Raw genomic sequence first — 27,137 nt, 5'->3', positions numbered from 1 at the left:
AGGTAGGGCTTTCCAGAAGCTCCTAGGTCTGAGCATATATTGTTGAGATGTTCAGTGTCCAAGAACTGAATTTCCCCCTATCAGACAGCTGTCCTAATCTGTCCTAATCTGCCTGATCAACTACAAAGAGCTGCACAGTGGGTAAAATTGTCACAAAACATTGCGCCAACCACCAAAGCCAAATCCGGAGCTGGAGACAAAAAGCCAATTTTGAAACACCAAGGACGGCTAAAACAGGGACGTGAAGCCAGTCCGGCAATTGGGAGTCAATTGCAAACATCGCTGAAGCGTCCTCTGGTGCAATGAGGGTGAAATTCACCACTGTGCAGAGGGGACCAATACATAGTCTGTGCCCCACTCTTATTTCACCTGGCCAAAGGTCCACGGCTGAAGTGGGTTGTAAATGGTCCATTGGCCTTCTGTCGCGTCTATGCGCAGTGGTGAATTTCACCCAGGCTGAGCCAGCCCCGTAAACCGCAGAATAAAGGCAAATCTGTTGCTCTTACCTAGAATAACTCTTAGTCACACATTTACTGAGCCCCAAACAATCCCGCCACTACAGAAAGCAACCGGCTCCTTGAGAAATCATTCTGAATGAGTTGTTGAGAGACGGGGGGGGGGAGAAGCTCGAGTCAAGGTAAAAGCACTTTTTAAAAAGACATGGATAAAGATAGCAAACAGCAGCAACTACCAGTGGACGTCCGTATCCATCGGTTCCAGCCTGTTTACACAGGCCCCTCATTAAATTCCCCTCTGAGACCATCCTGCAGCAGACACAATTATTGCAGGCGAGAAGAATGTTACGAATGCACAAACAGTGCCGTGTCAGCTGGCAAGTACATTGAGAAGGTGACTGTGTGGGGCTATTATGGGGAAGGTACATTCATATTCTTAAGAATAATTCAGACTGCTTTGACCTAGGGGGTGAGTGTGGGTCCCTAATCGGGGATGTGTGTTATAAATCTGCAGCACATGCTCGGTCAGCCTCCAAAACGCAGCTGACACAGGTCACAATCCTAATGCAGTGCCCTCTGGGACTAGGCAGGCCTGGCTCCAGGGGCATTGGGTGTTTGGCCAGGGACAGGATTAGGTACTCTTATCCACCCTCCCTGTGCTCCTTGTCTCATTTGGTTCCACCACTGAATGGGCCTTGCTGTTTGTAGCCTGTAGCTTCCAGTCCCAAGGTGTTCCCCGGAACACTGACCATCAGCTGCTGTTGATTTCAGAGGGGTAAGAGAAATGGTTTAGCTTTTATCAGGCTTCCCCTTGGCATTGCCTGCATAGCTGTACTCCAAGACTGATCCGGGCCCAGCAAACAGACTTTGGTGGAATGGTACTGTGCATAGACGTTGTACGTCACCCCGTGCTGCTAGCATCGGTGCTAGCAACACTGTCCCAGAGGACACGCCGAACCTGGCTCGCTGCTTCCGTTTGGTTCCTTTTCCCTTTGTAAATAGAGTCCAACGTTTAGTACGTAGCAAATGCCATGTTCAGCTAACGTTTCGGGTTTACATGCTAACTAGGAATTTCAGCCCTTCCTACCGCATCTTAGTACTGCAGATGATCATCTAACAGTGGCTGATGAAATGTGTATGGACCATGGGTCTGACATTTGTAGCCAGTTTTTAGTTTAAGCCCAGTTTTGAACAGCTCCCTCTCCAGTTAGAAAACTTTTTCAGAAAGAGCTCCTTTCTGGTGTGTGTGTTTCTTTCTCTCTTTGTGCAAGAGACCTTTCCAGGAAATGGTGCTATTAATCAGACAAGGCGTCTTTAAGAGAGGAGAGTTTGAACAGCGGGATTTTTCCTCATTGAAGTTATTTGGAAAGCTAAAATCAACCTGATCTAGCAAGTTCAAATTTGTATTTTTTAAATTTTGTCCTTAATGAGATCTGGTGCCCAGGACAATTCTCCAGATGTTGGGTAGTTAATTCTGGAGTTAGTCACTATGAATATTTGAGCTTCCGGGAGCTCTGCAAAGTCTCTGTGGAGTTTAGAAAGCCTGCAGGGTTTGGAAACTGCTCCATCCAAAGAGCTGTGGTCTAGGACATTGTGAAGGCAGGCAGAGCAGCAGAGTTCTTAAGCTCCATAGTCAATTAATCTGCTATAGACACTTGGAAGGATCGCAGACATCCCTGTTGTAGTTCTTAAGCTCATTATATAAGTATCTGATTGAAGGAGATGACGAATGCTGCAGCCATAGTCTGAATGTGTAAATTCCTTTAGCCCAGTAGTTGGGGTGGGGATTTCAGAAGGGGTTGGAATGGGGGCAGGGAAGGGGTGGGAAGAGGCGGGGAAGGGGCGGGGCTTCATGGAAGGGGTGGAGTGGGGGCGGGGCTGAGGGTGGCGGGGGTGGGGGGAGAGGTGTCAGTAATGTGACCCTCGGGTCAATGAACTAGTCCTCATGTGGCCCTCATGGTCATTTGAGTTTGAGACCCCTGCTCTAGAGACTAACTGGGTGGGGCTTGCACACTCTGGGAGCCAAAGAGCTCCTGTTCAAACACCAGGGGTTTCTATTCACAAACTTCTCCTCTGAATGCCTGCACACATCCCTTCCACTTCCGGTGTCTGCGCGCCCGGAAACCGACACTGGAGACCTTAGTCCTCTACGGGACCTGCTGGGGCATGCGCCCTTCGCACACTTGTGCTGCCAGCCAAGGGTAGAAAGGGGCCAGGCTGCCCTGACCCCTCGGTTCCTTCTCACCGCCTGTGGTGTGTAGTCAACGCATATGTGATCTTCTCACATTCTTTCCCATTGTCCCTTTAGAAAACGGTCAGAGATTTGTAAGGTGAGGGGTAGTTTAGCTGGCGGTGTAGCTGTAGTTTAGATAGTAATACTCGTTTCCTAAAGAATCCTTGTTTTTAGCTTCCTTTCCTTCGAGTTTTTGGCTCTGTACTGGGGCATGCCAGTATCTCGTGGATTGAAGCGCTGTTCTGGCGCTAGCAAATCTGGCCAGTCAGCGAGCCTCACTCCCAATGCTTAAAATGTTTGGGAGAAGGACACGTGAGGCATCAGTGCCCTATCTCTGGGGGGTAAGACCAAGCAGGGCCGCCCAGAGGATTCAGGGGGCCTGGGGCAAAGTGGGGGAGCTGCGGCGTTTGTACTCACCCGGCGGTGGTCAGGGTCTTCAGCGGTATTTTGGTGCGGGGAGCGGGGGCCTTCAGTCGCTCCGCGTCTTTGGCAGCACTGAAGGGCCTTCCGCCACTGAAATGCCGTGGAAGACCTGGACGGCCACCGGGCCAGGGCTCGCAGGGTCTGGGGCCTGGGGCAAATTGCCCCACTTGCTTCCGCCCCTGGGCGGCCCTGAGACCAAGACTACAGTTGAGGAAGTTTGACGTTGAGACACCCTGATGGAAGCAGCTTTGCACCTGCATTGGGAACCCCACCGCATGATATGCAGGAATTTGGACTCGACTCAGAGCGAGCCGCCAGACTTGGGGCTGTCCTGGCGTTGAAGGGAGCCAAGGACACCATTCTTCTTCTTCAGTACAGCATAAAAACAGACGCCATCCTGCACTTTTGGCTTCTTCTAGCAGGAAGGAGCCTCTTCTTTGAGGGTTAGGTCCCCTACAGACTTTCACCAGGAGGCTGGTACCAAGGCTAGAGCTAAATCAGCTCCTGCTAAGGTGCTCCCTGGTAGCACATTCTAGCAGTAGAGAGTCGTTGATTGTGGCACCTTATGCCAACTCCATTACTAGGACCTTCAGTGGCATCAACTTCCTCTGCGATGCACCCTGGTCTATCGGTGCCAACGATCTCTGAGGTTTATGCAGCGGCCAGGGACCTTTTGTGCCTGTCCGTGCCGGACTCCACTGATGCAGGCCAAAGTCCAGGTACCAACTGTTCCTGCCATGCAAGCCCTGGTTGGGATCTTCGGCACCTACGCATTCAGCGCCGTCTGGAACTGAGCCTTTGTCTACACCATCAGGGTCTGGAAGCTCTGTTGTGCAGCAGACTAAACCTATGGTCTCTTCAGCAGGAAAGGCTCGGATGCTTCCTCTGGCACCGTCCACTGCTTGTTGGTCCAGGTGTTGGTCTCCAGCTACTCCATCTGGTACTGTGCTGCCTTGGCATTTGAATGCTGACTCTTCCTCAGAGCCTTACATATTGAGATCTCATTACAGGTCTTGAGCGTCTCCTCGTTCCTCTTCATGCAGGTCAAGGCCCAAGTATTGTGGCTCTGATAGAAGCAAGTGCAGAGGTAGGATGCCGTGAGGTTCGTCCTTGGTACCATGTCATGTACAGCAGTGGCCTTTCTGGACTCCATGGGGAGTTCCTCCACACTCAAGGTCCTCTTCTCCTAGACGCGGCTCTACGAGGTCCCCAGGAAGGTGCTGTGCTCCATCTGGTACTGGTCTCGGTACTGACACCCAGTAGCCAGCAACTGAGGGATCTTATCCCTCTGGGTTCTGACCCTCCTGCTATGGCTGTTCGGCAAACAGTGGCACAGACCGACACTTTAGTGCCTCTGCTCAACCCTTCCCCATCATCACCACATGACCCTACTGTTCTGGAACAGTCTTTCCCAGGTCTGGTACATTTTATAATCGTCTGGGAATTTCTGGAAAGGATAGCCACCTCCCGGGTAGTCAGAGTGAATTGGTGCAGGATAATCCACACAGATTGGTGGATATTCTGCCTATTAGAGCCCACCAAAATTCTTTGGCAAACTCCCTCTTCTCTGACACCCACTGCCAAGAGAACAAAGGAGAGGCCCCAAGTTCCATCTCAGGGGCATGAGTATTTTTATTCACATCCAGACCTTTGGTAGTGGCAGCTGTGAATGAGAAACCAAGGCCAGGACAAAAATGCAAAAGAAGCTGGACTTATTTGGGAGAATGGTTTATTTGTCTTCAGGACTGCAAACCATCCGACAGGCCCTCTTAGCCCATTAGGATTATTCCAGCTGGGACTCAGTGTTCCAATTTACAGACAAGCTGCCGGATGATGCTAAAGAGGAGTCCAGAGTGCTACTAAATGAAAGCCACCTGGTGTCAAGACCATCTTTCCAGGCTGCATTGGACAAGACAGACTTGGCAGCGCAAGTGTTGACAACAGGAATCACTGTGCATTAGGTTTTTTGGCTGCAGTTATCGAGCAGCCAAAAAACCAGCCAACAGAAGTCCAGCAAACAATTGAGGACTTGCCATTTGAGGGCCTGAATCTGTTCTCGGGGGGGGGGGGGGGGGAAACAGATGAAAATTTGCACTCTTAGAGATTCTGGGCAACCCTAAAATCTTTAGGCATTTATCCTCCAGGCCCTAAGAGAAAGTTCTGCCCACAGATCTCAGAAGCAAGCTCAGAATCATTAGCAATTCTAATGGAGGACAGGTGAGGTCCCAGAGGCCTGAAGAAGGGCAAACATAGTACGGTAGTTACCTTTTAAAAAGGGAAAAAGAGGACCCAGGGAATTATAAATCAGTCAACCTAACTTTGATACCTGGAAAAGTACTGGAACAAATTATTAAACAATCAATTTGTAAGCACCTAGAGGACAATAGGATTATAAAAAATAGGTAACGTGGGTTTGTCAAGACCAAATCCTGCGAAACCAACCTCCTTTCCTCCTTTGGCAGCGTTCCTGGTCTAGTGGATACGAGGGAAGTGGTAGACGTGGTATTTCTTGATTTATTTATTTTAATAAGGCTTTTGGCACAGTCCCACGTGACATTCTCATAAGCAAACTGGGGAAATGTGGTCTAAATGAAATGACTATACAGTGGCTTGACAGAGCATACTCGGAGTGGTTATCCAGGGTTCACTCCTGGGAGGGCATATCTAGTGGGGGCCCGCAGGGGTCATTCATGGGTCTGGTACTATTCAATATTTTCACTAGTGACTTGGATAACTGAGTGGAGAGTATGCTTCTAAAATGTGCGATGACACCAAACTGGGAGGTGTTGCAAGCACTTCGGAAGACAGGGTTAGAATTCAAAATGACCTTGACAAATCAGAGAATTGGTCTGAAATCAACAAGATGAAATTCAATAAAGACAAGTACAAAGTACTACGTTTAGGAAGGAAAAATCAAATGCACAACTATAAAATAGGGAACAACGGGCTAGGTGGTAGCACTGCTGTAAAGGATCAGGGGTTACAGTGGAACACAAATTGAATGAGTCAACAATGTGATGCAGTTGCAAAAATGCTAATATTCTGGGGCGTATTCACAGGAGTCTCATGTAAGAAATGTGAGGTAAATAACTGCTCTACTCAGCACAGGTGAGGCCACAGTTGGGATATTGTGTCCAGTTCTGGGCTCCACACGTTAGGAAAAATGTGGATAAATTGGAGAGAGACCAAAGGAGAGCAACAAAGGGGATAAAAGATTTAGAAAACCGGGCCTATGATGAATGGTTTAAAAAAACTGGGCATGTTTAATCTTGAGAAATGAAGTCTGAGGGGGGACCTGATAAGTCTTTGAATATGTTAACAGTTGCTATAAAGAGGACAGTGGTCACCTGTTCTCCAAGTCCTCTGAACATAGGCCAAGGAATGAGCTTCATCTGCAGCAAGGGAGATTTAGGTTGGGTATTAGGAAAAAATGGTCTAGAAGGGTAATTAAGCTCTGGAATAGACTTCCAAGGCTTTGCCAGAATCTGGGAATGGGCGACAGGGGATGGATCACTGGATGATTCCCTGCTCTGTTCATTCCCTCTGGGGCACCTGGCACTGGCCACTGTCGGCAGACAGGAGACTGGGCCATTCATATGTTCTTAAGGCAGGTTGTGGAATCCCCCTCTTTGGAGGTTTTTAAGAACAGGTTGGACAAACACCTGTTAGACATGGTCTAGGTACATTTGGTCCTGCCTCAGTACAGGGGGCTGGACTGGGTGACCTCTTGAAGACCCTTCCAGCCCTACTAAAATTTGTTGTAGCAGATTTTCATTATTGTTTATGGTCCTCCCCCCTTTGACTTGCCATCAGCCCCTCGAGGTGGCACCCATATCTGGATGACTGGCTGCTTTGAGGTCGGTTTCAGGCAATATTGGATCTATGCATGAACTTCAGGGCATTTCCTTGTCCAACAGTCTCCTGTGCTGATGGGATGAAAGGACAACCTGTCACTTCAGGGGATGTCTTCCTGGGTCTCCTCTTGCATTCATCTGTGCTATGATAGTGCTAAAGTTTTTCTACCTCAGAGACTTTTAGCACACTTTACAAGAGCTCATGCTGCATCAGCTGCTTCCTTGGGTCACCTACCCATCAATGACTATTGCAGGGCTGCGTCTGGGTCAGACATTCACTCCTCATTACGCTGTCCCCCAGGCCTGACGAGAGGATGCTAGATTTGGGAGAGTGGGGTTGGACTCCTTGATGGGTAGACTCCAGCACCTTTCTGCATCTGGAATTACTTATGCCGTGTGCAGACGCTGAGATAAAAATAGTTACATACCTGTTTAGTACTGTTGTGCTTCACGATACACTGCACATGTATTGTGCTGCTCAAATCCTGCATTTGGGCCGGGGGTTAGAGGAGATCACCCTTGCGGTCCCTTCTAACCCTGTGATTCTATGTCCGTTCCACAACCCACTCTCCTTCCACCCTGCATCAGAGTGGCAGCAAACTTTGGCTTCTAGTGTGATTCTGCCCCTTTATGCCCTTGGCTAGCAGCACCAGTGTGTGGAGGGTGCTTGCACCGCCCTGACGGGTACCACTATGGGGGAAAGTTCTCCGGCTTTGGTGCACGGGCACCTGAAGTGGAATGGACATGTGCAAAGCATCTTGAAGAAGAACGGTTACCAAACAGGAATGCAACTGTTTTCTCTCGAGATCCTGCAGACTTTGCCCAGTAAGCTCCACAGATGGACTCGTTCCTAAAGAGTCTGGAGGGGCTCAGGCACGCTGGTTGTGAGTTCAGTAGGAAGACTCAGATGTGCCGTAGATCTGCCAAGTGCCATGCTCACTGCTTTGGAGCTGGCAGTGTCTGCAGGCGATGCCTCTGGCGCTTATTCAGCACGGGCAGTGAGCTCAGTGCTGTCTCCTGGACGCCCCCTGAGTTTTGCTTGGGGACCTTGCAGGGACCTGTGTGTGCTTGTGATGCTGTCGTGTGTGTGGAGCTGATACGGTCTGTTGCACCTGTAACTGGTCCCAGATTCCAGGAACTTGCCAGCTCACTGAACTCTGGCAAAGCCTGTCAGTTGTGCGAGCCTCGTGGCTCTTACAGGCGCCTCACGCCAGGGCAGTGACTCTCCCTGTGAGGAAGATTGTCCAAATTTGAGAAACCAGCCACCCAAGAGTGCCCCGGGCACTGTTCTGTAAGTGTTTCTGTAGCACATTCAGTCACCGGGAGCTTGAACGCTGCTCTGCAAGAGGCTCTCTCCATGTGGCCCTGCTTCCCTCAGGGCAGTGGGCCTGAGAGAGTGAGTCGAGCCCTCCTAGCTAGGGGCTTGATTCAACTTGCCCCAAGAGACGCACCCTGCCATCCGCTGGCTCGTCCCTTCCTGGAAGGCGAAAGGTCTGCTGCGTAAGGGTTTAAAATGGCCACGGCCGTGTCTCGTGGTGAGTGATAATCTTGCTGTCCTCTCTCTGTTCCAGGCGGTGCATTCAGATCGTGCACAAGCTGCTGTGCTACCAGAAGAAATGCAGAGTGAGGCTTCATTATACCTGGCGGGAGCTCTGGTCAGGTACCCGGGACCCTTTGCGTTCACCTCTTTGTGCATGCTGCACGAGCTGGGCCCCCTCGCTCAGAGCGCTCTTTCCTTGGGAACTTTTCAAACCCCAGCTTGTGTCAAAACTGCTCTGTTTCCTTTTAAAAATCCCTGCCTGGTAATTAGATCCCCTTCAAAAATCCTCCTCCTCCTCCTCCTCCTTCTCTGTATCTGTCTTGGATTCTTCTTGGAGCCTTAGAATAGTAGCTAATCTGCCTTCTTGTCTGGCCCGGATTGCCATGGTATCCAAGTGCCTCATGGTTTTTATATGTCATGTCAGTCCTTGGAGCCCCACTTACCTGCTGGGAGCAGCATTCCTAACAGAGGCTGTTTCTCCCTCCAATGGCTGGGAGTAGCGGGGGGCTGCGGTGCGGGAGAAGCTGGGTTTGTCGCAGCAGGTGGGCTATGGAGCAGCTTGTGTGAGGCGCTGCGCAATTGTTTGCCCACAAATATCAATGGGAAGGAGGAGATGCATCTAAACTCTGGCCCTTGTGTTGTCCGCTGCGGGGGCACTTTGTGCCACGCCCCCCACCGCGCAAGAAAAGGCCTTTTAGAGGGCTGCTTTTGTGTTCCAGTGAAGGGAGTCAGTTCACATGAACGTGGGCACAGCACTGTATGCTTTTATTGGGCGGTGCAATCTTTGTATTCACTGCGGGCGATGGACCAAGTGCCCTAACAGGCCTTGTCCTTGGCTAATTTCCAAGCTTCTCTTCCAGTCCTACACGCAGCTGAGCTAGGAGGGTGCAATTACTCCCCTTGCCTTTGTGGGTGAAAAAGGAGGTTTCTGCACATTGAAGGAGACCTGATCCCCTGTGTCCTGCTCTGGGAGTTGTGGTTCAGGTCTGGATTGGTGGCTTGGCTGGATTCATGCAGCTCTCGCCAGGAACTCGGCTAGAGGATGGCTGTTGAAAAGATGTGCTGAGGGGTTTCTGAAGCGGTTCTCAATTCGCAGTCAAGTACTTTCCTTCGGTCGCTGTGCCCAGCTGGGTGCAGGGACATGGAAATGCACTAACAATCAGACTCCTTTTCAGTGATTTCATTTGGCCTTTTGTGACGTGACCCAGCCTGCCTTTCTCAGTTTATTCCTGTAGGGGGCGAAGTGGGTGCCCTTAATTAATTAGTGAGTTCTTTCCAGTTGCTTTCTTCAGAACCGAGCCCCCAGAGGACTGGTTGTGTGGCAGTGAAATCCAATGCCAGTAGAAATGGTACCAGGCAGTGATTGTGCTGTAATTGCAGGATGGAACGCGCACCTCCCTGTTAGCTCAGTTCTGTCTGGCCATGGCAGGCTGTTCCCTACAGTACGTTGATCAGGGCTTTATCACGCCTGCTTCTGCAAGTGCTGAGCGATAACCTTTGCACCACGTCCCTTAAGAGGCTAGTCCATAGTTTAATGATCTCACTGTGAGGAATCATCATAAACCTAAACTTTCCTTTCTAAAAATTTCATCCCCTTCCCACTGCACTCTGAGACTCAGGGCATGTCTTCACTACAAAGTTGAGGTGACTTAAGTTACGCTAACGTACAGCCACCGCAGTAATTAAATCAGTTGTGTGTGTCCACACTAGTGTCTTCTGTCGGCGGTGCATGTCCTCGCCAGGAGCTCTTGCACCGACTGTCAGCGTGGGGCGCTGACAGCCGCAGCCCTGCCAGGCGGAACAGTCAGCGCTGTGTCTACATGACGCTGCGTCGACCTAAGTGCACCGACCTACGCGCCACGCCTGGCGCGGGGGCAGAGTTAAGTCAGTGTAGTGGGTGATTTACGTTGGTGGGAGCAACGTTGTGGCGTAGACCGCGACCTAACTGGGGGGTAGACCAGGCCTCCATATCCAGGGCCAGTTTTGTTAGTGCCCACTAATGAGGTGCTGTTGATACAAGGCTCAGGAAAGTGAAGTGCTGCTTGTGCTCTGAAAGGAAAGCCGGGCAGAGTAAAACGCTCGGGATTGGTCGAGTGTGGGTGTGCTGACGTACCCTGCACACTTGAAGAGCTCAGTGTTTGGGTGAGATTCTGGATGCTCAGTGAGCTCCTCTTAGGAAGAAATGTATTGCAGTGAGGATTGTGCTGTCGTTTTTCCTGCAGGGGAATGCCACTCGTCAGCAGCTGCTTCGCTAATTCACACAAGCCCGGGGAGACTGGAATTAAGACACCGCACCTGTAACAGGTGTGAGTTTCCTGAACGATGTCTAGGGCAGGCTGATTTCCGAAAAGCTGGCTCTCCCTGGGGACCCATTGGGTGGTTCAAGTGATATTGCTTCACCAGGGAGCTGTTGGATTTCCCATGATGCTCCTGCCCCGGCACGAGTGGACGGGGATGTTTTGTCCGTGGTCTGTTGGCCAGCTGATGCCCTATCAGGATACAGAAATCTCTGTACCCCCTGCTCTGTCCTTTCTGAGCCCCCGGCTGGCATGCTCCCTATCTGCTTCCTGCGCCAAACCACAGAAATGGTTCCTCTATCTGTAGTGCCATCAGGGCTCGGCAGAGGGGAGCTCCAGGTCTGCAAACCTTCAGAACTGTGGCGCTCCAGAGCGACGTCAGCCAGAGATGCCTAACCGAGAGCCCTAGAGGCCTGCCTCAGTCCCTTCCTAATGCAGGAGCTGCACAGACTGAGGCCAGGGCTCTGTGGTGAGCCCTGTGGCGTAGCGATAGTGAGCGCCCGGGCAGAGAGACGGGCTGGCAGACAAATGGGAAGACTTGTGAGGAGTGACTGACGGGCGGGGAGGGAGTTGTGCATGGCATATCGGAGGAGAAAGGCTGCTCCAGGCATAGAACTGAGTGGGAGAAGGAGACAAAGCGTTGTGCGGAGAGGAGGCAGCAGTGTAGGGTGTAGAGGAATTGAGATGAGAATTGTAGGCGACGACAGCAGAGTTGTGCAGAGCCATCTCTTCCCTTCCGGAGTCTAGTGTTGGCGGGTCAGACAGCGAGCGTCCCCTGTAATGGCAAGAAGCTCTTCCTCTGGGCATGGGAGGCCAGCAGCTGCGGCGCCTCTGAAAACTGCTGCAGTCTCCTGCTGGGACTTGAGCTCCGGGCGAGAGCTTCAGTGAGAGGCAGAGGAGTCAGGTCGCCGTGAAAGGAAACACAGCCACAAATACAACCAACCCTGTTGTGCTGATGCTGCTGTCAATCCGCGTGTGGATGTCCTGTTGGACACCATGCTCCTGGGTACATATTGGTGCTTACATACTGTCACACAGGTGGCTTTCCCTTTTCATGCTCATGAGAGTTTGCAGGAGAAGAAGTGAGGTTCTTACCCACGAAAGCTTATGCTCCCAATACTTCTGTTAGTCTCAAAGGTGCCACAGGACCCTCTGTTGCTTTTTACAGATTCAGACTAACACGGCTACCCCTCTGATACTTGCAGGAGAATGGTCTCTGGTCCAGCCCTTAGCTGCCTATCGGATTTATTCTTTTACCCCAGCCCGTTGTATTTCTAAATAAATCCATAGCACAGGGGGAGCTCCGTAGGTATTAATACATCATGGCCGGGAGCATGGTATCCGTCCCCACCTAGGTGGGCTCAGATGCCCACACCGATTGGCTGGCTGGTGAAGAATGAGGGAAGGGTCCAAGTGTCTTACCATGAGCAGCGTGGGTGTGAAGCTGTCTGGGAAGCTGACCCCTTTGACGTTTTCTTGCCTTTAAAAATATTTCTAGTTGCATTTTGTAACGATCAGCCAAGTCCTGAACGGAGCGGCTCCTTTTGTGTCCACCAGAATCCTCCGCTCAGAGTATCCAGCTTATATCCAAGACCTCGAACAAAAGAAACAGGATAGCATAGGTGTCATGGTGACAGGGGAGCTGCGCGTCCCTCCCAAGTGCAGCCGTCTTCACCCTCCTCCAACCACGTGGTCCCGGCACTCTCCAGCTGGCTCTCTGGGCTTGCAGCCCCGTTTCCCAGCTGTGATAACACGACAGGCCCACCGCCCTTTACCTGTGGCACCCGGACTCTAGCAGCTGATTAAAGTGACTCAGAAACCGCTTCTTTGAAGCATCGAAGTATTTATTCACCCAAAGGCCCACAGCCAGCAGAGCAAAGAGATAAAACAGGAAAAGGCCTGTACACCTGGGTCCTGCCAAAACTGTATCCTGTCCCTTGGGTCAGTTCCACTCAGCCTAGACCCCTCCTCCTGGCCTGGGAGAGACAGACAGCCCGGTCGTGTTCTCCCAGCGTCTCTGCCACAGCCTCACTCCAGCCACTGCTGCCCCCTTCCCCCCTCCTCCCTAGGCTGGGGTCTTTCGTGGTTTGGTGCCCCTTGGATCTTAGGCCTCGGAAAACCGAACCTGCTAACCTGGTTGGTTTCCCAATTAACAGCTCCCCCCTTGTTCCCCGAAGGACCATGGGTCTTCCCTCTGGAGGTACCTTAGCTCTGTCATTGTTTCGTTTCCTGTTTTTCTCCCCAGCAGCCTCCCCTGATTTAGCTCCATGCAGTCTGCAAGGATAATATCAAACAAGGTGAGGTGCAGGTGATACTCATAAATACAGATAGCTCCCTCGTTCTCCACAATCGGTTTTGAACCCTGCTTTCTCGTTTGAGCACAGAGGTCTCTCTTGAAGCAGCATACAGCTTTCTGATTTCTGTCTTTCCCACTGTTGGCTGTGTGCATAATGATCTGTTGTAATACATAATGACCACCTACCCTCGTGGGCTTAAGCCGTAGAGCTGTGCATTGCTGTTGCACGTTGCGTGGGGGAGTCAGTGGTTTGTGTTGCTTTGTCAGGAATTTAAGTGAAACCGTTGTTGTGGAGCTTCTGTTGCCACAGCCAGTTAATCACCAGCTTTGCCCAAAAAAGGAAAGGCCAAGCCGCTGAGTGTGGTAATCGCCTCATTGCCGTGTTTGCTGTTCTATTGCTATTGCTTTTGCTCAGAAGAATTGGTGTGTCACCTCTTGCGACCATGGACGCTGCCCCCTTGTGTGTATCATTCCAATACAATTTGTAATTACATGATCAACATAAACAAACTAGGGCAATGCAACCTAGATGGAGCTACTATAAGGTGGGTGCAAAACTGGGTGGAAAACCATTCCCAGAGAGTAATCATCAGTGGTTCGCAGTCATGCTGGAGGGGCATAAAGAGTGGGGTCCTTCAGGGATCTGTTCTGGGTCCGGTTCTGTTCAGTATCTTCATAGATGATTTAGATAATGGCATACAGAATGCACATATAACGTTTGCGGCTGATACCAAGCTGGGAGGGGTTGCAAGTGCTTTGGAGGACAGGATTAAAATTCAAAATGATCTGGACAAACTGGAGAAATGGTCTGAAGTAAACGGGATGAAATTCAATAAGGACAAATGCAAAGTGCTCCACTTAGGAAGGAACAATCAGTTGCACACATACAGAATGGGAAACAACGGCCTAGGAAGGAGTACTGTGGAAAGGGATCTGCGGGTCACAGTGGATCGCAAGCTAAATATGAGTCAACAAGGTAACACTGTTGCAAAAAAAGCAAACATCATTCTGGGCTGTATTAGCAGGAGTATTGTAAGCAAGACACGAGAAGTAATTCTTCCGCTCTACTCTGCGCTGATTAGGCCTTAACTGGAGTATTGTGTCCAGTTCTGGGTGCCACATTTCAGAAGAGATGTAGACAAATTGGAGAAAGTCCAGAGAAGAGCAACAAACATGATTAAAGATCTAGGAAACGTGACCTATGAGGGAAGATTGAAAAAATTGTGTTTTGTTTAGTCTGGAGAAGAGAAGACTGAGAGGGGACACAACAGTTTTCAAATACATAAAAGGTTGTTACAAGAGGAGGGAGAAGAATTGTTCTTCTTAACCTCTGAGGATAGGACAAGAAGCAATGGTCTTAAATTGCAGCAAGGGAGGTTTAGGTTGGACATTAGGAAAAATTTTGTACCTGTCAGGGTGGTTAAGCGCTGGGATAAATTGCCCAGGGAGGTTGTGGAATCTCCATCACTGGAGATTTTTAAGAGCAGGTCAGACAAACACCTGTCAGGGATGGTCTAGATAATACTTAGTCCTGCCTTGAGTGCAGGGGCTGGACTAGACGACCTCTCGAGGTCCTTTCCTGTTCTATGACTCTATGATCACATCCTATTTCTCCTACGCACAATACGCAACGTGCTCTACAACCATGTAGTATGTTTCTGGTATATTTGATGGTCACTGTCTCTCTTTGGTGTACACAATAGCTGAGGTTGCTACATGTGTATGTTGTAGGTTCTAGAAAAAATGGTATGATGCTTAGTATTGGAAAGAGCAAATGTATTCATGTAATGAACGACTTTGTAGTGTGCGCACACAAGGGGGCAGAGTTAAGGGTGCTTGGTATTTTCTGACTATTGTGTGTTCACATTCTCTTAATATAGTTGTGTAGTAGAACTGTTCTGAACCTTTTAAAGTTAGCAAGTTATTGGCTTTCTGTTTGAGACCAAGGTTGGACCGTGGTCACTCTGGAAGCTTCTTCCGTTCTCTAAGGAAAAACCTTATTTGCTTCTGCAAGAGTTTATGTACCATCGTAGGTGACTCAGCTGGAAATCTGTCTTGGGTCATAAGCTATGATGAATGTGATGGCATCCACCTATTCCTTGGCAGACATTTTGACCACTTTTCAAAACAGCTGCACTGTTTGGTACGTCTGGTAATCAGTACTTGTGAAGGACTTGCGGTTATTGAAGGTCGAGATCGAGGTGAATTGACAGAGCTGCCGGAGGAATTCTGATCAGATCCATCTAGTTCCCTGCTGTGATGAATATTAAATTCTGCTCCCAGCTCTGTGAAAATAAGATAAGATGTTGACTTAGCTGGTCATGAGGGAGGGGTCTGTGCATGTTAATTTCATTGAACACTTTTCTAATTAGTTAATGTTTGTACAGCACTTTGGAGATGGAAATCACTGTAGATGTGCTGGTTGATATTGTTTCGCATGTATAAGCTATTCTGAAAGAGTTGTGACTCATTTAAGCCTTTATATAAAAGACCTCATTCCTTCAACTCCTCCCACCTTAAAATTAGTGATGCTTGAGCAATTCCCCCAGAACTTGTAGATACGGATAACTTCTTCAGAGCTGCTATGGTTTGCTTTAAAGGAAAACCACATTTATAGGAATAGGAGAGAGATTCTAATGTCTACACATAATAGCAAGAATAAGTCGCTTTATAAGAAATCTTAAATATAATAAAAATGATGAAACAGCTATTTAACAGGGCAATTGATTGCAAAGTAGGATTAAAAATCATCTTTGCATTAGAAAGCATTGACTCAGTTTCTCCATTATTGTAAGGTAAGCGCTGTAAGTTCTTAGTTTATCTTGCTTAGTTCAAACAGTTGCTGAACCCACTGTTAAAGCGAAAACACTTGAAATGCACAGCACCTTCTACAGTGCCAGGATTTTTATACTAATAGCGAAGCAGATTCTTTCTATGCTACTAAAAAGACCTCGTTTCTATTCCTTATGCCACCTTGCTCTGTGACCGTGGGCATGTCACTTAGGAAAACTGAGGCCAAGAAAGCTTATCTGTAAAATGAGGATAATTCCTGCTTTTGGCAAGGGCTTTGGGTTCCCTGGATAAGTGCTATAGAAGTGCAAAGTTTGCTGGTGGAAAGTATTAAAATGGCAGCCCTACTAACTGAGCAGAGACAAGGAAACAGTGAAAGGTATTTTAAAACTGGCTTTCGATACATGTAATACACAATCTCACTGGATCAGTACGTCGTTCAGGTTGCATTATTAATCACGGGAGTTTGGGGCTCGGGTATTGACCACCAAGAGCATTTGTCACTGATGTCATTTCTTGTACTCCAGTAATGGATCAAGACCGATTCAGTTCATTGATTCGTGTTGCTGGGCAGTTTTTGAACCAGTTCTTTCCAGACTGTCCCGGGCTGCAGCAGCTGTCTAGCCTGGGAAGCACAAGGGGGGAGAGTGGAGTAACAAGTGTCTCAGTGAATCGGCTAGGCGAGGTGGGAGATACGATGCATGCAGCCGCCAGCAGGAGCATGACTGAAGAGCCGACTGGTCAAATGGTGAACGGCTTGGAAAGAGGTTTTAGTAAAAGAAAGTAAAGGCCTAAAATTTAACCTCCCTTCAAGCTGATCAAACTTTATTGTGACCAGTGTTCTCTGGCTTTTGAGTGTCCACGTACTCATTCAGAAATACACGCAGGGCTGGAGGCCCGGCAGAACCGGGCTGTGAGCACCGGAGGAGCAGAGAGTTCTGTATCGCTCGGCATAGCTGTCCCATTCCAGCTGACCCAGTGATGATGGTGGCTGCACCAGTGTCTGTGCCAGGAGGATACAGAGGCAGGGAAGGAAATGCTTCCAAGCTTTAGAGATTGCTGCAAACGGGAAGAAGAGGCCCATTGAACATAGCCTTCCAGTGGAAATAGTAAATGATCTCTTGGTCAGCCTGGCTTTTTGTAGTGCAGCGACGGATGGGCACGAGAAACGAGAGCTTGTGCATTTGGGTGAAATTAAACCCATGACTGATACAGGGGGAAAGTCTGTTCAGCTCCCTTGTGCTAGATCGTAATACTCCAAGTGCATCGTTGTGAAAGAAAAGTCAATGACACAAGACTTGACCTTTCAGATACCGAACAGCAAAACTGGACAAACTCTGCATTGCTGCTTTCCAAGACACTCAGCTTCTTGTAGACTTCCCCAGCCTGGAGAGCTGGGGCTGGAAGCTGGCAGCCTCGAGGAGTGAGCTCTTCCCTTCCTCTGGTCTGTCTAGGTTCTTCTATGGCACTCATTACTGTAGCCTCTGAGTGCCTTCGAGACGTGCATTCATTCACGGGACTACACAGCTGGTGTTTGTTCTCTCAGCCACTCCCCAGGGGGACAATATGCAGTGGAGTGGCTTGTTTTGGTAGGTGATTTTTTTTTTTTTAAATATGCATGTTGCTTTGGGTTTATGTTAAAGAAGGCAGGTCAAAGAACCATGGACCTTGGAGCAGAAGATGGTGAGGTTTATGATCATCCTTCGTTCCGGAGGGAGTTCATGTCACAGGCTTGGCCTGGCCCCTGAGAAGGTTCTGTCTTCTTCACAGATGAACTTCACCCTTGTTGTAGAGAGTTGCATCGTGGCAGCAGAGTGTAGCTGTTGGCCATGGTCTTCGTCCTGGCGCTCTAGGTTCTTTTACATTCCCGGGTCCCAGGCCATGGAGCAGCATGAAGATAAGGACCGAGACCTTGAACTTAAGTAAAAATTCTATAGGAAGCCAGTGTGGAGCGTCGCGGTCAGGTCTGATGTGCTCACAGTAGCCTGTGTTGCGAAGGAGACTCCCTGCAGTGTTCAGACTATGGACTGAACTGACCAACGGTGGCTGTGTACTTGTAACCAAAGGAGATTGCACCATGGCTGAAAACGCTTCCGAAAGTTTTCCCCTGCCCACCAGCATCACCTCTCTTTTGCCTGGGTTCAGCTTCAGATGGCTTTTTCCTCTGTGAGCTGATCTCACCCCAGCACTGGGTCCTTGGGGTTGTATGTGGTGAAGGATACATAGTTTTGTGCCATGGGCATGCTGCTGGCTCCTGAGTCCATGTGGTCTGACTAGTTCCTCTAGTGCAGAGGTTCCCAGATTTGCCATTTTAATGCAGTCTTTCCGCCAGGACCCCAGGCAGCATGGAGGTGCCATTTTGAAGAACAAAATGGCATCCTCTGCACAGTAGGGATCGCCATGACCCCGACCCCCAGCATTCTAGAGGCTGCACTTCTGCCTAGTTCCACTTCTTCCCTCGGCATGTCCTCTTCCTTTCTCCCACGCCTCGTCTGTCTGAGCCCGTTGCAGTGCTGCTGGTGTTGCTTACGGCTCCTGGCCATGGCTTTGCCCAAGGACCCCATCGGAAGCTATTGCAGCCTTCCCTTCCTGGGCGCCTGGTTAGCTCAGTGAAGGAGTCTGCGCTGTCACGTTGAGCGTACCCTGCTCAGGAGGGTTGGCCAGGGTAGAAATAGCTTGGCCCCGCCTTATCTAGTGCCTGCGCTTGTTACGGATGAGATCACAGTTTTATTGACTTACAAAAAGTTTTGGGTTCACCTGACCTTGGCCCAAAGTTAGAACATTCAGTTTGTCTTAACTGCTGTGATATCAAAGAGCCGTTCAGACGAGCCCCGGTCCACTGCTTTGGCCTCTGTTCCAGCTGGTAATGTTCCCATTACTTCCCCCACTTCCACTGGTGGCTGGGACCTGGGGTGGGGCAGCAGGGGATAGGCACCGGGGTTATGTAGAGAAGAAATTACTGGGGCAGTTTTACATCAGGCTGCCTAGTTCTTGGAGCTGCTGCTGTCTTCCCCCCACCTGCCCGCGGCCGGCTCTGGCAAGCTGGTGCAGTTATTTCTCAGCCTAGTGACTCTTGTATCCTGGGGAGCTGAGGGGAGCAGGAGCAGGTGATGGGGAGCCTGCCCATACAGACTATCCGTACCCCTGAGAGGCACCAGCTGAGCGCTAAAACCCGACCGCAGTTATGGAATTCGGCGCTGAATGAAGTCAGCCGTGGAAAACGGAGCAGCAGCATCCAGCTGTTAGTGGAGCAACCAAATCCCGCCTTTAAAAAGGCTCAGGCTTCTTTCTGGAGCTGTAAAACCGCAGCGCGGGAGAGCCCCATTGGGAAGAGCAAAGGGCAGGAGAGCTGGCGATCAGTCCCCATCCTATCAGAGCGGGGAAAGGGGCGCGAGCTGCGTTAAGCAGGGATGCGGATGGACTCCTCATTGCTTTCGTTCCTCACGTGACGAGGGCAGTCGCTGGTGTCTGGGCTGCCCTCTGTCAGGACCCGTGAGAAGGTTTCCTCTCCCCACACATGTGGGCGCTCAGAGCCGGGGACGAGCCAGCTGATGCGTGAAATGTATCCCTCTGTCGTCTGTGGGCTCCCCAGCACCCCTCGCCCCCAGGATCTCCGCTGATTGACAGTAAGTGGGCCAGCACCCACACCACCCCTGGGTAACTGGTTACCTTGTCCCTGGATGCTGGGCTGGACGCTGCCTCGGGCAGCATTGGTGCATGAGTTCGTAATAGCACTGCAGCTATTTCCAGCTCACACTTCCAGTTCGAAGCCCGTCTCTTGAGAACGCTGCTGGCAGTTCTTTCCCGTCAGACCCTATTGTCAATTTTCATCTCCCGAGGAGTGGTTTGATCACTGTTGTGCAAAGCTAATGTGCACACTTAACGTGACCAATTCCCCCACCCTAGGAACAAACTCGGGCTACCTCAACAGACAGTTGTCGAGCCCTGTTGCTTCCCTGCCTTCAAGCCTTTCTTCAGGCATCACAATTACTGTGGTTGTGGATTTGTATTGTTCTGGGGTCTCCCTTTTTGTCCCCATTTAGAAAGACCTTTAATGTATTGATCCTCACAACACCACTGTCAAGGTGGTAGGGAAGTGCTGTTCTCTCCTGGGATGGCCTGGTGGTTGATATGCAGGGCTAGGAGACAGGACTCCTGGGTTCCATCCCTTGCTCTGTCCCTGACTGACTGTGTGACTTGGACAAGTCATGTCACCCCTCTGTGCCTCAGTTTCCCCACATGTGAAACAGAGCTGGTAATACTCCCTTGCCTCACAAGGGGGCTGAGATGCTGAATTCATTATTATGAGGTCCTCAGATGGAAGACGTTAGAGGAAGACCATTTAATTTGTGTGTAATTAATCTGTCGTTCTCGTACATGAGCCTGGGCTGTTGCTCATCGTTTGGTTCCTGATCTGCTTCCCTGGACACCAGCATGGGGAGGAGTTCTTCCCTTTAGCCACTGGCCCGTCTGTTCTCTTCCTTACTGCCCATCTTGGACGCCAGGCGCTGCTGCTGGCACTATCCACGTCAGGAGTTTTTCTCCTTGTCCGTGGGAGCAGCCTGGCTGCAGAGAGGTCACGTGGACTGACTGTGCTGCGTCACCGGAGAGGAGGCCGAGGAATTCCCTGGGCTGCACCTGCCTGCAGCAGTGAGCACTCTGAGGCGCTGGGGCCAAGCTGGGAGGAGAACACCCCGCGGGGGTGAGTTAGAAGCAGCGCCATGCCCTGCTTTCCTGGCTCTAGAAGGGGGCGTGAGAGCGGGAGACTGTTGGAGCTGTCGTCCATTGTGCAGGGAAATAGAGCTTCCTTTCCCACGCTGCCTTGCCGGGCACATCCGGGGACCATGCTGGAAGGTTTGATGGGCTCAGTGGCTCTAGTTGTACAATACTGTATTTTATTTGGCATTACCCAGCTAGCTGAGGGGAGCCACATGGCTTCCTGCCCCACTCCCTCTTTGGTGACCATTGGTGCACCATTCCGAGGACTAGACTTCTGAACTGGGAGCATAGCAGGGACGGAAAAGCAATGCCCCAGCTCCTCCCCATTCCCACGGTCCAGTTCCCTGGATTCGACAGCAGCGTCTCTCTTGGACTGGTCCTTTTTTTGCTCAGGTGTGCAATAGCCTGCCGGAGCCCCGAATGCTCTTGGCAGAGTTTGCGCTTCCATTGCAACTGGCCTAGGGGCTCTGCTGCCTTCCTCTTCGGTGGGAGCAAAGAGCCCACCCCCCGCACATACGGCATCCAGACCAGGAACAGTGAGGCAGTAACTAGAACGGAAACGTCTTCCTGAGCCCAGATGCTCCTGGGCTGAGTTCACTTCAGTTCAAAATGAGGCTTGCGGAGAAAATGGTCCGTTTTATGCAGTGAAGGGAAGCAAAATCTGTTGGGGTGGGAGAGAAGGGGGAGGGACTATCAGGCAGGAGGAATCCTGTGCTCTCCAGGGCCTGGAGTGAGAGGAGCTGGCACCCCAGTAGCAGAAGGGCCGGTCTGTGCAAACAGCTCTGTGCTGAAGGAGCTGAAAGCTCCGCCAATTTGCAGTAATTTCAGTTTAATAAACCAGGAGGGAATCTTAAATGCCAGTGGTCCTATTTCCCATCCTCTGGCTGTAACGATTCCTGGGAGAGTAAACTGCCTGAGAGCTGAGACCTGGAGACTGACGCCAATCATCTGTGCAGCCAGTCACATGCCTCCTCTCGTAATACCCCTTTTATAAGGATCTGCCCCACCACCTTTGAGTTCCTGAAGTTGTCGGTATACATGTGGGAGTTCAGGCTCTTTCTTCCTGTGGTTTGTTTAGGAAGCACTGCCAGTGTGCTTGGCGCTGTACAAAATGGAGACCCAAACCAAACATTTATTCAGATTAGGTAGGTTAAGGCTTACCCTGCTTTTGTTGCTAGAGCAGCTGTGGCAACCTCTCTGCTGGGCCCGAGAGTCAGGCCCGGGGAAGACGGACATGCTGTGTGAGGGGGTGAAAGAATCACAGGAAGGCAGGAGAAGCCGGATGACTCTTGGGAGGGGAGAACCTAGGTGGTTCAGTAGAAACATCCCCATTTTCCAGTTCATGCATGGAACAAACCTATCACTCGTTAGCAGCTTTCCTATCGCTGTTAATAAAACTGGAGCACAAGTTTTGGGTGACGTGACCAAGCACAACCAGAAACCACGATTCTCTGAGCTTCCATGACTGAGAAATTGATCTGCTGCTCCGCCAGGGGGCAAACATGCATAATTTATGGGCGTGGTACTGGGCTGAGGGCAAGCTGTTCATGTGCTGCATGTAGAGAGCAATTCCCTCTAACGAGGAAGAGGTGATGCACTTCGTCTGGCATCGGGCTGCTCAGTTATTCAGAGCTCGGGGTGCAGCCGTTGTACCTTCTCTCGAGGTTATTTTAGGGCGGTGTCATCATTGAAGAGCGCTGGATGTCAGCAGCTCTGTAAGTTTTATTTGCCCTGGAAACACCATGAAATGTATCGGCAGGTCCTGCCTCATAAACAAACTACTAGGACGTCTGTGCTTACAGCTTAGGACCGACAGTCCTTCAGAGAGTGTGATGTATGATGTGCCTGGGTGACAGAAGGCTAACAGTACTGGCAGCACTGGTGCAGTGCAGCTGTTAACTGGGGGCTTCGTAAACGTCTTCCACACCTGGGCTTCCCAAAGAGCCAAACTATCCAGTGACCGTATGCCTGGTGGGGCTTTAGTCCCTGAGCTGTCTTTGCTGTGGGTTTGTCTGTTCCCCTAACCAGCACGCTAGAAAGACGTTTGGAGTGGGCAATGGTTTGGTGCTATTCAGATTCCCAGAGTGATTTTAAGCTGCAGTAAGATCTTGTCTCTTCTGACAGAGAAACTGGAAATTAAGCAAGTGGGCACATTTGTTACAGTGAGTGAAGCTGATGTGCAGAGACGGGAATTGTCAGTCCAGATCAGAGCAGTCGCCCGTCTAGTCCAATATTCTGTCTCCAACCCAGTGTGGTACCAGATGCTTCAGAGGAAGATTCAGGAAAGCTCCTTGTGAACCATTACAGAATAACCTGCCCAGAGGAGAAGTTTTTTCCCCAGCCCCCTCTCTGTTAATTGACCTCTGCCCTGAAAAGTGAGGGCTGGTATCCTTTTTGAAACAGAAGTGCCCTCTACTGACAGAGGGTATTTGTGCTCACTGTCTCTGCGCGTTTCATACAGCTCAGTGGATTGTCTATGCACTGTACATCCATCTCTGCTGCAGTTCTGTTAGGAAAGTGTGTGTGTGTGTGTGGGGGGGGGGGGCGTTTCCTAGGCTAGGGAAGAGGTAATTCAAGGGCCATCTTCTCGCCACGTATGACCAATCCGGAGCGCCTTGCTGCTCAGCTGCTGCGAGTTCAGCAGCAGCACCTGGGCCCGAGGCGTGGCTAGGTGAACTTCTGTGGGCAAGGCTGGAAATCAAGGCTATTTTCTAGCCCCTCGTCTCAGAAATGCCTCGTAAGCTGCTGTGACATTGATGCAGGGCAGCTGTCTTCAGCCCTAAGTACTGATTGTGGGAGACTGCGGTGTTCGCCATGAGGCTTAGTTACCTTGGAAACCTGTTTTAACTGGATCTCTGCTCCAGTGAAGAGCCCATCTGTACCTGCTCTTTCTTTGTTCGCAGAGAAGTATTGGCCTGACGTCCTCCCAGGGCTGAATTCCTGTGGAAAGGAGGCCCTGACCACAGTTTGATTCAGAGGATGAGTTGTAGTGGGGGTGGCGCTTTGTGGCTGAATTTGACTGTGCTCCGGGAGGGAGGCTGGGGACGCAGTTCCCCTCTCTTTGAGCTGGTCGAGGCTCTCTGCTGATATTCGTGAACTTCTGGCATTGGGAGCAGAGCTTTCAGGGCTTTAGTCAGGCTCCGTTCAGACGGCTGTCACTCCTTTTTCTGCATGCTTGAGTCTCTGGAAACCCAAAGAAATGGACAATTTCCCCCATATCTTGTTGCTTCCCCCCAAATTTCCTGTCCCGTAGCTATTTCCACTGCGGAGCCAGTAGTTCTGCCTCATCTGAAAGCTATCAGAGTAGCAGCCGTGTTAGTCTGTATCTGCAAAAAGAACAGGAGTACTTGTGGCACCTTAGAGACTAACACATTTATTAGAGCATAAGCTTTCGTGGGCTACAGCCCACTTCTTCGGTTGTAGCCCACGAAAGCTTATGCTCTAATAAATNAAAGCTTATGCTCTAATAAATGTGTTAGTCTCTAAGGTGCCACAAGTACTCCTGTTCTTTTTATCTGAAAGCTAGTTTTCCTGTTCTGTACAGCACTCTCCCAAATCAGGGCTGGTTTGCTCCCGTGCCCTTGAGAAGGGACTTTAGAATTGATGTGTGTGACACGTACAAGTTACAGGACTAGCTTTGAGGGCAGTAGTGGGTGAATTCTGTCCAAGGATTAATTGGTCCCTATGTGCTGTATTGCCCAAAGGCTGAGGCAGATATTAAACACTCACAGGAACTATTTCAACACACGGGCAACTCTCCTCCCCCCTGCTCCCCCCCGCCGCTCCTGCCTTCCAAGTGTGCAGTGTTCGCTTCTTGACTCTCTTACATGCGGGTGGGTGATGGCTCTGCGTGAGTCTCCCAGAGACCTCGCTGGAGCTTCCAGGGTGGGTTTTCCACCAGCCGTCTTTCTCCAGCACCCATTGCTGTTCCTAGCCTGCTTCTGCTGCCCTCCTTTAGCTGTTTGCCTGCCTTACTGCTGCTGCTGTCTGGTTGAGCTGGGTCACGGGCAGCGGCATGTGCTGGATGGCAGGATTGCCGCAAGCTGGAATGCTGGCTTTGAAAAAGATGAATCCAATCCAAGTTATACCTGTAAAACCGAGGGCTCAGCCTGACGTGAAGCTGTCAGCTCCAGGTACTGATCAGTAAATAATAAACAGCCTTTTAAAATCTGCCTTTACCGCTCCCTAACTTGCACGTCCTGTCCACCTCATTTGGCTGTCTTAAAGTCCCAGAACCCCATTCCCGGCGGCTGATTTCAGAGCAGAGACTGTGTTTAGAATCTCATGTAGACAGACCCACAAAATAGGCTTTGATTCCCGACCGTATCCAATGTGGGGGGCGGGGAGTGGAAATCTCTATGATGCTAATAACTACCAATAATCGTGATGGTCTATTTCCGTTTTTGCAAACGTTCATAACGCAGTGATGCTTTGTAAATTGGACAGGCTTAAAGCCCTTTAATTAGATTAACGGAGTTCAAATGAAAGGGCTAATTATCTTTCACTAGTTTCAGAGTATCTTTCACTAGCGTTGGATGAGCCTTTATTGATTTATTTGTCTTCAGGAGATGAATCTGAGCTGGATTTATCATCTTCCCTGCACAGCCGTAGATAACTGGCACAATAAAGTACCAGGTCCTTACTAGTGCCATCACACCATCACAGAGGCAGCAATGCTGCAGAAGAGCTATGCTGCGTGTTCTGCCTCGTGTGTCGTCAACACAAGGGACAACAGGGTTCCAATTGCACAGTCTCATGTTGATGGTGTATGGAGCAGAAAGGAGACGGCTGGATTCTCCGGGTTCCAGGCATAGCTTGAGGTGATGACAGGTAGAAAAACTTCATTGTCAAGAGACTTGACTGACAAGTAACTCCACTTGAAACTGACAGGTTTGATCTGGAAGTTGGTGGAGGAGAATAAACCTGGGACGATGCTAATTTCCAGTCATTTATCAGAGCAGAATAGCATTTTAACTAGTAAAGGCATTAGCAAGTTTGAGTACTTCCTGATCACTGGGCCAGTGGCTAGGATGGTGAAAATGCACTTGTATTTAAATGGCTTCTTGAAAAAAGCTTTGAATACTTTTATCCTTTCCCTTAGCTCTGATCAACTTGCTGAAGTTCCTCATGTCCAATGAGACTGTGCTATTGGCAAAACACAACATCTTCACCGTGGCGCTCTTGGTGAGTGTAGAGAAAGTGGGTTCACGTTGAATGGCCCAGAGGAGGAGGTTCCGTGGGGGGCTGGGGCTGGCCTGCTGAACAGGTAGTTAAACTGTGCAGAGATCAACCTACAGATCTCCAGCTTGGGAACCTATGCATGCTAAGGAGACATTGGAGAATCCCAAAGACAACACTCATTGGGATGAGGGGTGTGGACAGAAGGATGTCTGGGATGACTCGTACCGGGGACCTTAGAGGTCCTCCTGTTGGGGGCCAGGGCAGTGGTTTGCCAGACATCTGTGCTCCATGGGAACTGAAGGGGGATAGAAAAGCAGGAGAAGGGAGATATTAGTCTTTCATACCCAGATGGGTTGGAAGCCCAGTGGTGTAGACAAGATTGAGTTGTCTCCCTGCCTTTGCCAGTCTGGGTGAAGTGTGTTTTGTGGAGAAACCAGGAAAAGCCAGCTTGGGATGGGAGACCCTGAAACTGGAAAGAGCTAACCAAACAAAGGGGTGGGGTGGGGACTTGTCTTAATTCCCTATAGAAAATTACTGGCCCAGCTAGCTGCTGGCCTGTTTCTGATAGTAGCTCATGGCAGATGCTTCCGAGGGAGGTCCGAGAAACCCCTTAATGGGTGCTCAGTCATGTAATAAGTTTGCTCTTAAGGGAAGTTCCTTTCTCATCCCAGGTAGTTGGTGGCTGGTTTATTCCCTGGAGCAGGCAGAGTTGTAGATCGTTGGATTTTACAAGCTCATGCCCCGAATTCGTTAGCTCAGTTTTCCGAGTCGTGGTAACGGTGTGCATGCTGTATTCTCCCCACTCTGCAAAGCATCAGAAATCTGCCTGTCTTAAGGTTTTATCCACATTCCACATAAGAAATGACAGAGCAAGAAGGTGGCGTATGACCGCTCTTCGATGGGCTAAAAGAATATTGTCCAGTGTACTATGGGCTTATTACTCTGAAGGTTTTAAACATCATCTGGGTCTGATTGGAGTCTATTGTAAATTAGATTTTGTGTAACGATCCCCTATTGTAATTGTAATTTTTTTGTAGGTAGTGAACTTGTTCAACATGTTCATCACCTACGGAGACACCTTCCTCCCAACGCCCAGCAGCTACGATGAGCTGTACTACGAGATCATCCGTATGCACCAGAATTTCGATAACCTCTACTCCATGGGTGAGTGAGTGGCCTATTTGAGATGCCATTGATTAAAAACAAGCAAGAAATAAGCTGTGTGAGATATTCACGGCGGTGCATGTTTGGGGGGGGGCGTGAATATACATGTTTCTGTATTTGCATAGATACCCAGTAAATTAAGACTTGAGAAAGGGATAAATCTGTGTGAAAAGAATAAATTTCAT

At 50.0% G+C, this 27,137-nt stretch overlaps 1 protein-coding gene across 1 annotated transcript in view; it reads left to right on the top strand.

The window, feature by feature from the left end:
* Window positions 1–27,137, top strand: part of ARMH3 (armadillo like helical domain containing 3) — a gene marked incomplete in the record, with an annotated part of 160,145 nt that overhangs the window by 46,614 nt on the left and 86,394 nt on the right. Inside the window, 3 exon segments of the mRNA XM_034775830.1 lie at window positions 8,537–8,625; window positions 25,709–25,791; window positions 26,826–26,952. Coding sequence (XP_034631721.1) covers window positions 8,537–8,625; window positions 25,709–25,791; window positions 26,826–26,952 — 299 coding nt within the window.

This window comes from Trachemys scripta, chromosome 7 (genome assembly GCF_013100865.1).
Source record: "Trachemys scripta elegans isolate TJP31775 chromosome 7, CAS_Tse_1.0, whole genome shotgun sequence".
In the NCBI taxonomy this organism is placed as follows: Eukaryota; Metazoa; Chordata; order Testudines; family Emydidae; genus Trachemys; species Trachemys scripta.
Note: the sequence above shows the minus strand (reverse complement) of the source record. Positions and strands in the feature narration are given on the sequence as shown.